Source organism: Cornus florida, unplaced genomic scaffold (genome assembly GCF_030987335.1).
Source record: "Cornus florida cultivar Cherokee Brave unplaced genomic scaffold, ASM3098733v1 CherokeeBrave_3.0.0_Hap2_Chr11, whole genome shotgun sequence".
Taxonomy (NCBI): Eukaryota; Viridiplantae; Streptophyta; class Magnoliopsida; order Cornales; family Cornaceae; genus Cornus; species Cornus florida.
This window is the reverse complement of record NW_026775581.1, coordinates 51,987,198-51,999,033: the sequence shown is the minus strand read 5'-3', so window position 1 is coordinate 51,999,033 and position 11,836 is coordinate 51,987,198. Positions and strand designations below refer to the sequence as shown.

At 36.8% G+C, this 11,836-nt stretch overlaps 2 protein-coding genes across 2 annotated transcripts; both read right to left on the bottom strand.

Annotated features, from left to right (window-relative positions):
* Window positions 1-1,908: 1,908 nt before the first annotated feature.
* On the bottom strand, window positions 1,909-4,838 carry LOC132284238 (protein EDS1-like). The gene is made up of 3 exons (XM_059786322.1): window positions 4,497-4,838; window positions 3,068-3,863; window positions 1,909-2,748 (listed from the first exon to the last, which is right to left on the bottom strand). The coding sequence occupies exons 1-3, from the start codon at window positions 4,824-4,826 to the stop codon at window positions 2,027-2,029; spliced, it is 1,848 nt and encodes a 615-aa protein (XP_059642305.1). The 5' UTR covers window positions 4,827-4,838; the 3' UTR covers window positions 1,909-2,026.
* Window positions 4,839-8,309: 3,471 nt separating this feature from the next.
* Window positions 8,310-11,565, bottom strand: LOC132283611 (protein EDS1-like). The gene is made up of 3 exons (XM_059785597.1): window positions 11,168-11,565; window positions 9,555-10,346; window positions 8,310-9,217 (listed from the first exon to the last, which is right to left on the bottom strand). The coding sequence occupies exons 1-3, from the start codon at window positions 11,492-11,494 to the stop codon at window positions 8,489-8,491; spliced, it is 1,848 nt and encodes a 615-aa protein (XP_059641580.1). The 5' UTR covers window positions 11,495-11,565; the 3' UTR covers window positions 8,310-8,488.
* Between the last annotated feature and the right edge of the window lie 271 nt (window positions 11,566-11,836).

Here is an 11,836-nt window from a genome sequence, read left to right as displayed (position 1 = left end):
CTCTCTCACTCTCTTATTCTTCAATTTTTTTTTTCTTTTTGTTGTGAACTTCAAACTTTGATTCCTCTCTCAATACTTAGAATTTTTGGAAGCCGTTTGTGGCAATTCGAAGAACACGGCGAGATCTTCACATCCATATAAGCACTTTCAGTTTTAGTGCATTATAGGGATTCCAGTTTTGAGACGCATTTGGGGGTTTTTGGCTTAATTTGAGGTAGGAGTCTCTAATTAATGTTTTTCTTGTTCCCTTGTGAATTATCTTTTAATATTTGTTGCAAAGCATGTTTAATTTTGAGTTAATTGCTTTAAAAATGATGTAAATATTATACATGAAGTCTATGATCATATGTGTTAATTGAATTGTATGAAAAATATGTCTATGTGTTAATTTCCATGCCTAAGTGTTTTTTTTTTTTTTTTCTCTTCCTAGAGATGGATATGTGGAAGCATGTTAAATTATGTCGTAGAAATATTTAATTTGAGTTGATTGCTTTAGAAATGATATTAATGTTGTAGATGAAAAATATGATTATGTGTAATAATTAAATTGTATGAAAAGTATGCCTAAATGTTAATTTTCATGCCGTTGTGTTTATTATTTTGTTAGAAATTTGCTATGTGGAAGCTTGATAAGTTGTGTAGTAGAAATTCATTTATTTTCATAATAATGTCAAAGTATGTGACATGCATTCATAACATTGGGCATGGAAAAAAGGCAAAATCATTTGAAGTGAATGAAAAAGGAATTTTTGGGACAAAATTTTGATTAATGTGATTTTTATAAAAACCTGGTCGCCGCGGAGTCACCAAAGGGCCGTAGTGTTAATATAATCTAAAGGGAACTAAGGAAACACCCTAGCGTGGTTGAGCTATCTGGCCCCAAATGACGCCGCGGGGGTACCAAGAGTCAGGGACAGTAGCCAATCCTTCTCTCATGTCGCTGCGAAGTCACCAAATGACGGGTTATATTAACAGTTTGAAAAACGATGGATTTGAGTTTTAAAAATAGGGAGCGACATACATGACATTGCATATCATGGCATGGCATTGTTTATTTGAAATTGGAATTTGTGTTGTATTCTTTTCCGGCATAGCATGACCCCTATCCTCTATCTCTATTCATTATTTGGATTCAATGGCCACAAGAGGTGTGTCTTAGGCAACACCTATTGAGCAATTTGCTCACCTCATTACATTTAACATTTTTTCAGGACTCGGGAAGGAAGTAGGAGACGCATACTCTTTACAAACTTAAAGAGGACTAGGAATATATTTTTTTGCTATCTTTTGTATATTTGCTATACTTTTGTAAAGTCTCAAAACCATAGTGAAGTGTATGCGTTTTGCGAGCCATGGTCATGTATTGTAAACTATAACTCTTGTCGGTATTTTGAGGGGAAGTGAGACTATGTAAATATTTTGTGTTGAAGGAAATGATGATGATGTGCCATCTTGAGGAGATTGTTGATGTGGTTGTTTTGGAAATGTATTATATATATATTTTTTACAGGTTGGATAAGTTTTGAAGGGCCAATAAAGGCCATTGCATTTTTTTATTTATCTAAGCAGGTTGTTGTAGGCCCCTTTTTAGCAAAGGTCATGTCGAATTTTTTTATTAATTAGTATTCAGTTTAGGGTCGTTACATACTTGACTGATATTACTAACTTGACTGATATTACTTCTAGAGTCAAAAATTTATAAGCTCCATAAATTCAAAATTTAAAGTAGAGCTCATGCCTTGCAGTGAACTGAACTGATTTTCTTTTCTTTATCAATGTCATCCCTCAATGTCATCCTTAGGATGTCAACGACAATTGTGCAACTATGACGTATGTTAGTATTGCTGTTTGTGGATGAGGATGGAAAATTTGACAAGTAAACAGCCCATTCAAACACAAGATTTTGCATACACATAGCTAGAGTAATCTTATTTTTTTCACATGAACTACATGATACTATGAAAAGAGAAAAAGGTTTGGAGCTCAACTGTTTGAAATAGTCCGAACCTTTCATAAACAAATGCCTCTACCCTGTATTCCTTTTCAAGTGGCTTACATGCGGAACAAGGCGAGGATTTTGTGCAAGAAGGCCAGGAAGTGTTTCCCACCACCGGACAAATGTAGATTTTTCCAAGAAGACATCCTTACCTGCTAATGCTATCTCCTCATCTTCTACACATTTTAGTGCTTCTGTCACGATCTCCTCCACGTCCTCAGGCGATTTCTTGTTACTAGCTATTTTTTCCTCCATCACAGCCCAAAAACAGGATTCCGAGCAGGCATTGGGCGCCTTCCTCTCAGCATGTTCAAGCCACCTTTGGGTGAATATATAACGTTTTGGCCTAATACCCAATTTCATGTACAATCCAGTATCCTTATTCTTCGCAAGCCTATAGTAGTTGGCAATGCTCAGAGGCTCCAGCAATCGCCGGTACTTGGTTCCTAGCTCTATCCACTCTTTCCTGCCCTCAAATTCATCTGGAAGTTCATACTTTTTTAACAATTCAATAACCTCGTCCCACATGCCTACTAGCTCCAGGCTCGTCACGTGAGCATGGAAGTCATCCTTGAGTCCCTGGATCTTGAAGGCATCATAATAACCGATCTTCTGAACTCTACATCTAGCTTGGTACTCCTTTATGATCTTAAGTCTCTCTTCAATATCATTTATCTTGGAATCTACCATAGCCTGGTTTCTCCATTTTTGATTCTCTAATTCTCCAGCAGCGCGAAGACACAACCTGGCTGCTGTGCTCGGGAATCCAACAAGTACTTGAAATTAGTTAGGGTCTTCAACAATAATTATTTGACAATTATAAGGATAATCAAGATTCAAATTTCAACTAAAGTTTAAATTTTACTGAATCAAATGTTAGACTACATAATTTTTTCTGCAGATTTGAAAGAATATATAAAGAAAAACAAAAGGAGCTAGTCCAATGCACGATGCTCCACTATTGCGGAGTTTGAGGAGAGTTAGATGTATGCAGCTGCAGATTTAGTTCTGTATGTGGAGAGGTTGTTTCCCATTTCGAACAAGACACAGTATAAAAGACAGTATCAACACTCACAAGGCCAAGGTCATTCAAGGTTGTGTTAATTGTTGCAGCCTCAGGAAATGCACTGCCATCTGAAGTCAAAGGGAACTCCTTAGTGGGATCGAACAAAACCACATCCTGCATTTCCAAGCTTTGTTTCAATTCACTTTCATAGCCCAAATGTTCCTTTAAGCGTCTAATGGAAATCTCTCGAGCTTCTGCTTCACTGCTCAACTGAAAACAATAGAACAGCAATTGCAGAACAGCGTCGGGGTTCTTCACAACAGCCAGTTTTCCATTCCCAGAGCAGAATATATAGGTACCGAAAGGTCTATAAGGACTAAGTTGTATAAAGTTGGTTAGTGTTTCCAACATCAAATTGTTGTTCCCCATGAGACTACAAGCCGCGTGGCTTGCAACTAACGACGCATTTCTCATCACGTTCATACAGAAAACTGAAGTGTCTGTGGCTCTCTCAATAGATTCACGCTGGGAATTCGTGGATTTTGGATTAAAGAAAGCGAGAATTGTCCCTAATTGTTGTTCAATGGAGGCACGAGGGGTGAGCATTATACGAGGGACAATGTCATACTTCATCACAAAATGTGTGAAGCAATCAGCCCATTTCTCTCGCCTAAGAGCATGCGGGAAAATCCGATCACCGGTAAGAGGAGATCCAAATGTTATGCAGCGAGGCGGCTTTTGGCAGCTGTCTGTTCTTACGTAATTTTCTAAAAACCAGATGGTTGCAAGAATGGCCACTGGACCACCTGAAGAGTGCCCTGCAAACACTACTTGCTGCTGCTTTTTGACTGCTTTTTCTACCTGAAAATCACATTTGTTACATTGTATTGAATTTTGAACTTTTAGAGACGGGTATTATGGGGAAAAAAAATCAAATTAACTTTGGAACATTGCTATGAAAGTTGAAAATACCCCTCACTTTTCACAAGTAGAATTGCAACTTATTATTATTACTTAACTGCAACACCATATAGTCCTCAAAGAACATAAGAAAATAGAAAAATAAAAAGAAATGAAAAGAAAAACTAGCATTTGGATGGGATAGCAATGAACAACTACAAATCTCATAACAATGCAATGAAAATTTTAACCAAATGATGGTAACAAATATATATATATATATTAAAGGACACTAGCACAGATGGTATGATATCTTTGGAGAGGGGCTGTATTCATCCCTGCTATCACCCCTGCTAGTTGCAGTTCGTGGTGTGTGCACGTTTGCTGGAACTTTCTGTATATATAAATATATATACATATTACCTTCTTCTTCTACTTCTAATTCTTCTTCATTATTATTATTATTATTAATTTATTATTATTTTTTATTTTTTTTGTGTAATGGATGGTAACCAATATATTAAATTATTAATATGTAGTCAACTACAAATCTCATAACAATGCAATGAAAAAAGAATAAACTGAAATGTGTACCTCATCTTTGAGCGATGATGTTGCTAGAATCTTCTCAAATCTCCCCATGAATGCATCATTCACCCGAGCGACTTCGTCGGTGCCGATGCTTCTGAGAGAAGGAAACTTTAGACGATCAACCTTAATTGCCCCAAAAAAACCATTTTCAGTGAACCAATCAGGCACAGACCAAGATCCAGAGAACCCAAAAACAATCTCGGATGAACTGCGAATTTTCTCACTCACATATGGATTTTTAGATGAAGTGTGAGCTTTCTTGGAGAGTGTACAAGCTTTCTTGATAAGCTCATCAGTCACCCCAGTTTCTTCTTCAAGCCTCCCACTAGCCATCTTTTGATTGTTTTCAATAATATGCTCAAATTGATGACAAGTTTGTCTGCAGAGCTTTTGCTCTCTCCCTTTGCTTCATTTGTAGGGGGAAGGGAGTGGAAGATTACTAGGACTGTCCCTGCTTTTGGGTTCTAGTTTAGGGGAATCACGCGCGTGGATGGAGGATATTTCTGTCTTTCGTCAGCCAGACCTTGGGGTCTTTTGTTTTTTTAGTTAAAGCAGACCTTGGGGTCTTGCTTGACTGACTCGGATGACTGGTTAGTGGGAAATTTCTAGGGAAATTTTATAGGGAATTTCTAGGGAAAATTGCTTCCAGCGGCAATGTCATTGGCTAGCTGGAGGGTAACTATGATCTGGAAGACTAAAAATGAAGTTCTTGAATTCTTTATTCCCTGCATCAGAGTATTACCATAATACCTGTATATATATATATTTTTTTTCCTCCATAATACCTGTATTCAACAACCAAATGTGTCGAGAGTTTGGGAGAAGTAGCTAGTTGGGTACATTGCAGCTCTGTTCTTAACATTATTTATGATGAATGATGTCTCCTTGATAATCTCAAGATTTATTTATAATAGAAAAGGTTTAGCTATTAGATTTTTATTTTTTATTGGCCAGAAGAAATTTGTAAGCTTACTTGTATTTTTATGGGAACTCGAATTTTTACTATTCATTTTAAGAGATAAATAAAATATTATTAGACTGCAACTTCAGTGCATATTCTTTTCCTATAAGTATTTAAATGCTTTCATTTTGAAACGCAGAGAAGTGCCAACTATACCTTTGGTTTTTGCTGCTCTTATAGGACTGCGGCCCATTGTGTTTTGTTTTTCAATTTGGACTAAAACTGGAATTTTCAAACAAATCTCAATTCCTATTGGATATTCCTAATTACCAAATATGTAATTGTGACAATTAAATTTTTCTCGAGTGAATTAATACGCGTGTGTGCATATATATATTAAAATGTGGCACCCGTTTGATGCATGAATATGGACCCTTCTTATTTGGTTAGTTTAGTGTTGCTCTAGGTATTATGGTGTTGTAAGATTAAACTAAAGTTCTTGAGCCCACTTAAATTCGACTCGATTCGATTAAATTCATTTGCAACCCTAGCTATTATGATTTGGTATGACTAAATTAAAGTTCTTCGAGTTCTTTATTCCCTACACCAAATTATTTCCATGTCTTCAACTGGCATACGTGTGGAAAGTAAAGGACTAGTGTTAAAGGGGTTTTGTCCCACAGATCGGGAAAGTGATTGGGTATATATGTGTTGGGTGTTAGCACTACCTATTAGTTTAAGTTTCTCATTGGGGGAGAATATTAAATGGCACTTCTAGAGTTATCTCTTACATTCCAAAGTAGAAAGAACAGGAAGGCAAAGTGAATGTTTAAGAGAATTTAATGCCAAGGTGAAAAATAATATATATATTTGAAAAAATATTTTATAAACCGATCAAACAAACAAAATCGGAAGATGTGGCATCCAGTTGATGATGAGTGAGACTCTTCTGTGAGTTACGCGGTGCGGAAGGTATTAGTTGATTAATTATGATGAACACCCTAAATGACCGAGATGAGGTGATTAGGTCAACTTGCACAATTGTTATGACTAATTAATTTACTCACAAGTATGATCAATTAAACATCCACAATCACAAAACTAAATATTGGAAAGTAAAGCAAGGTTAGAAAAATGACATCAGGATTTTAGCTACCGAGAAAATCTCGAGGATTTTTGCGATGTCCCGAGCATAAATGATCCATTATGTATGAAGCAAAGTACATCGAACTTTAACTCGGATTTACACCCCTTCACTCTACCAAGACTCAATCTACTGAACATCTTTGGTTTTGCGACTTCCTGTCCAACAGCTTTTGACTTCAAACTTATGCCTCGAACCTTGTAGAAGGATTGCTGATAGATCAACAACACTTCGCGAATGCCTTTGCTCCCTTCAAAGTGTGATTGGAAAATCTTCTTCTTCGAATCTGAATTTGTTGTAAAAGAAATAAGATATATCTGCTTTTCGGAATAAATGAATCTTTAATTAAGCTCCAATTCCGATGAGATAGAGAACAACACTCCGAAATCACTCATTTGTTTATGTGTGTGCTCTCAAAACAAAATCAGAAAATTCAGGTTTGATTTTCTGAAGAATGTCTCTCAAAAAGGCTCTCTCAATATAATGAATTTTTGTTCCTAAAAGCCATCACTAATTTTGAGTAAAAAAAAGATTTTATAGAAGTTTCGAAAATTTAAAAATACTTGGAAACCAAGTCAAATTCGTGTATATTCAATATAGCCAAAGTCTGTCCAAAAAAGAAAGCCAAATTAGGAAAACAAGTTTCCTTATTGATCTGAGGGACTTGAACTGGTTTAATATATAAACCAACACTTCAACAAAATAACAAAGGTTTTAAAAATATTAAAAATATTATATATATATTAATGGTATATGTATAATCGGGGCAGGGGCAGGGTCAGGGTGGGTTCGTCACTAAACCCTCCCCCGTCCAAAATCCACTTCGTGTTTTTAATTATTTTACCATACTCACCCCAAATCCATTTAGAGAGCTACCAAATTCACCCTATTAGAGGCGTGGCGGCGGGGCGAAAACCTAGGCAAGTCAGGGAAAATTGCCATCCTTAGGCATGTTTGGAGTCTTTTATATCTTGTTCATCAATCTCAATGGTTCACAAGCTTCAATTTATTTTATTTTTTTCTATTTTGGCTTGGAAAGTTCAATGGTTTTAGAATCCATCATTGTTGTTGTTCTTATTGCTCCCAAAAGGAATGACAATTAAGTTTCTTCCAATTCTCATGGGTGAGTTTGGAACCTATTTTTACCATATGTAATTTGAATGATGGGTATTATTATTCTCCATTACTATAGAGCTTCTAGGTCTGCTGTTTAGAATCAGCAGTGCATTCAGTTTATGTGGTATTCATGCTTTACTAAGAATTAGTCTATCCATGTAGTTCGAGTTTACCCGATTTGTGTGGATGGGTCGCTTGGATTAGTTGGGTGAAGCCCTGCACACCCCAGTTGCCCGGGGAAAAAAAAAAATTAGTCTATCCCTTTGCAAAACCAAAGAAACTAATGATATTTACACAATTCTCTCCTTTTTTCTTGATTTTCACAACACTTGTAGCTTAAAAATTACACTAGTTCATCACCTGCAAATTCAATTACTTGACTGATCATTACTTCTATACGAGTCAAAATTTCTAGGCTCCATAAATTCAAATTTTAAAGCAGAGCTCATGCCTTGCAGTGAACTGAACTGATTTTCTTTTCTTTATCAATGTCATCCCTTAGGATGTGAACGACAATTATGCAACTATGATGTATGTTTGTATTGCTGTTTGTGGATGAGTATGGAAAAATTGACAAGTAAACAGCTCATTCAAACACATGATTTTGTAGACATATAGCTAGAGTAATCTTATTGTTTTCACATGAACTACATGATACTACGAAAAGAGAACAAAGTTTAAACTGCTCATTCAAACACAAGATTTTGCATACATATAGCTAGAGACTAGAGTAATCTTATTGTTTTCACATGAACTACATGATACTATGAAAAGGGAACAAAGTTTGGAGCTCAACTGTTTGAAATAGTCTGAACCTTTCATAAGCAAATGCCTCTATCCTGAATTCCTTTTCAAGTGGCTTACATGCGGAAGAAGGCGAGGATTTTGTGCAAGGTGGTCAGGAAGTGTTTCCCACCACTGGACAAAGGTAGATTTTTCCAAGAAGACATCCTTACCTGCTAATGCTATCTCCTCATCCTCTACACATTTTAGTGCTTCTGTCACGATCTCCTCCACGTCCTCAGGCGATTTCTTGTTACTAGCTATTTTTTCCTCCATCACAGCCCAAAAACAGGATTCCGAGCAGGCATTGGGCTCCTTCCTCTCAGCATGTTCAAGCCACCTTTGGGTGAATGTATAACGTTTTGGCCTAATACCCAATTTCATGTAAAATCCAGTATCCTTATTCTTCGCATGCCGATAGTAGTTGGCAATGTCCAGAGGCTCCACCAATCGCCGGAACTTGGTTCCTAGCTCTATCCACTCTTTCCTGCCCTCAAATTCATCAGGAAGTTCATACTTTTTTAAAAATTCCATAACCTCGTCCCACATGCCTGCTAGCTCCAGCCTCGTCACGTTAGCATGGAAGTCATCCTTGAGTCCCTGGATCTTGAAGGCATCATAATAACCGGTCTTCTGAACTCTACATCTAGTTTGGTACTCCTTTATGATATTTTGTCTCTCTTCAATATCATTTATCTTGGAATCAACCGTAGCCTGGTTTCTCCGTTTTTGATTCTCTAATTCTCCAGCAGCGCGAAGACACAACCTGGCTGCTGTGCTCTGGAATCCAACAAGCACTTGAAATTAGTTAGGGTCTTCAACAATTAATTATTTGACAATTATAAGGATAATCAAGATTCAAATTTCAACTAAAGTTTAAATTTTACCAAATCAAATGTTAGCCTACATAATTTTTTCTGCAGATTTAAAAATATATATAAAGAAAAACAAAAGGAGCTAGTCCAATGCACGATGCTCCACTATTGCGGAGTCTGAGGAGAGTTAGATGTATGCAGCTGCAACTTTAGTTCGGTATGTGGAGAGGTTGTTTCCCATTTCGAACAAGTGACCTACAGGTCACACAATTTACATTATAAAAGACAGTATCAACACTCACCAGGCCAAGGTCATTCAAGGTCGTGTTAATTGTTGCAGCCTCAGGAAGTGCACTGCCATCTGAAGTCAAAGGGAACTCTTTAGTGGGATCGAACAAAACCACATCCTGCATTTCCAGGCTTTCTTTCAATTCACTTTCATAGCCCAAATGTTCCTTTAAGCTTCTAATGGAAACCTCTCCAGCTTCTGCTTCACTGCTCAGCTGATAACAGTAGAACAGCAATTGCAGAACAGCGTCGGGGTTCTTCACAACAGCCAGTTTTCCATTCCCAGAGCAGAATATATAGGTGCCGAAAGGTCTGTAAGGACTAACTTGTATAAAGTTGGTTAGTGTTTGCAACATCAAATTGTTGCTCCCCTTGAGACTACAAGCCGCGTGACTTGCAACTAACGACGCATTTCTCATCACTGTCATACAGAAAACTGAAGTGTCTGTGGCTCTCTCAATAGATTCACGCTGGGAATTCGTGGATTTTGGGTTGAAGTAAGCGAGAATTGTCCCTAATTGTTGTTCAATGGACGCACGAGGGGTGAGCATTAGACGAGGGACGATGTCATACTTCTTCACAAAATGTGTGAAGCAATCAGCCCATTTCTCTCGCCTAAGAGCATGTGGGAAAATCCGATCACCAATAAGAGGAGATCCAAATGTTATGCAGCGAGGCGGCTTTTGGCTGCTGTCTGTTCTTATGTAATTTTCTAAAAACCAGACGGTTGCAAGAATGGCCACTGGACCACCTGAAGAGTGCCCTGCAAACACTACTTGCTGATTCTTTTTGACTGCTTTCTCTACCTGAAAATCACATTTGTTACATTAGATTGAATTTTCAACTTTCAGAGAATGGTATTAGGGGGAAAAAAATCAAATTAACTTTGGAACATTGGAATGAATTGGTTCCATTCTCATTGACAGGGTTGTGGAAGTAAATTAAAAAGGTTGATTTAGATTCTTTTACTTGTACAATTACAGCAAATTGAATATTTAATATTTTCAAACTGAACTGATTTTGATTCATTAAAGAGAAATATTTAACATACTTATTCAGTAGCCTGTAAATTGGCACATAAATGATAAAATACCCCTCATTTTTCACAAGTAGAATTGCAACTTATTATTACTAGTATTATTTAACTGCACACCATAAAGTCCTCAAAGAACAAAAGAAAATAGAAAAATAAAAAGAAATGAAAAGAAAAACTAGCACTAGCAATGAACAACTACAAATCTCATAGCATTGCAATGAAAATTTTAACCAAATGATGGTAACAAATATAAATATAAATAAATAAATAAATAAATATATATATATATATATATAAACTAAAGGACATTTGCACATGGTATGATCTCTTTAGAGAGGTGTTGTATTCACCCCTGCTAATTGCAGTTCATGGTGTGTGCAACTTTGCTTGAACTTTCTGTGTGTATAAATATATATACATATTCTCTTCTTCTTCTACTTCTTCTTCATTATTATTATTATTAATTTTTTTTATTTTTTATTATTTTTTTTTGTGTAATGGATGGTAACCAATATATTAAATTATTAATATGTAGTCAACTACAAATCTCATAACAATGCAATGAAAAAAAGAATAAACTGAAATGTGTACCTCATCTTTGAGCGATGATGTTGCTAGAATCTTCTCAAATCTCCCCATGAATGCATCATTCACCGAAGCGACTTCGTCGGTGCCGATGCTTCTGAGAGAAGGAAACTTTAGACGATCAACCTTAATTGCCCCAAAAAAACCATTTTCAGTGAACCAATCAGGCACAGACCAAGATCCAGAGAACCCAAAAACAATCTCGGATGAACTGCGAATTTTCTCACTCACAAATGGATTTTTAGATGAAGTGTGAGCTTTCTTGGAGAGTGTACAAGCTTTCTTGATAAGCTCATCACTCACCCCAATTTCTTCTTCAAGCCCACCAGGCATCTTTTGATTTGTTTTCAATAATATGCGCTCAAATTGATAACAAGTTTGTTTGCAAAGCTTTGTGTTCTCTTCCTTTGCTTCATTTGTAGGGGGAAGGGAGTGGAAGATTACTAGGACTGCCCCTGCTTTTGGGTTCTAGTTTAGGGGAATCATGGGTGTGGAAAGAGGATATTTTTGTCTTCCGTCAGCCATTGACCTGGAGTCTTGCTTGACTGACATGGCATGGAATGTGATTGGTTAGGGGGAAATTTCAAGGGAATTTCTAGGGAAAGTTGCTTGTGCAATGTTTTTACTTGAGCTTGACTCCCACAGTCCCACTCTGGTCAAGCAGACTCTACCTCC

What these genes read in the sequence shown, in the direction of transcription:
- LOC132284238 (XM_059786322.1), bottom strand. Translation starts at nt 4,826, where the DNA reads ATGGCTAGTGGGAGGCTTGAAGAAGAAACTGGGGTGACTGATGAGCTT. An exon ending in CATCATCGCTCAAAGATGAG is followed by an intron (nt 3,864 to 4,496) that starts GTACACATTTCA and finishes TGTGATTTTCAG; the next exon opens with GTAGAAAAAGCAGTCAAAAA. An exon ending in GAATGACCTTGGCCTTGTGA is followed by an intron (nt 2,749 to 3,067) that starts GTGTTGATACTG and finishes TCCCGAGCACAG; the next exon opens with CAGCCAGGTTGTGTCTTCGC.
- LOC132283611 (XM_059785597.1), bottom strand. Translation starts at nt 11,494, where the DNA reads ATGCCTGGTGGGCTTGAAGAAGAAATTGGGGTGAGTGATGAGCTTATC. An exon ending in CATCATCGCTCAAAGATGAG is followed by an intron (nt 10,347 to 11,167) that starts GTACACATTTCA and finishes TGTGATTTTCAG; the next exon opens with GTAGAGAAAGCAGTCAAAAA. An exon ending in CCTTGAATGACCTTGGCCTG is followed by an intron (nt 9,218 to 9,554) that starts GTGAGTGTTGAT and finishes GTTGGATTCCAG; the next exon opens with AGCACAGCAGCCAGGTTGTG.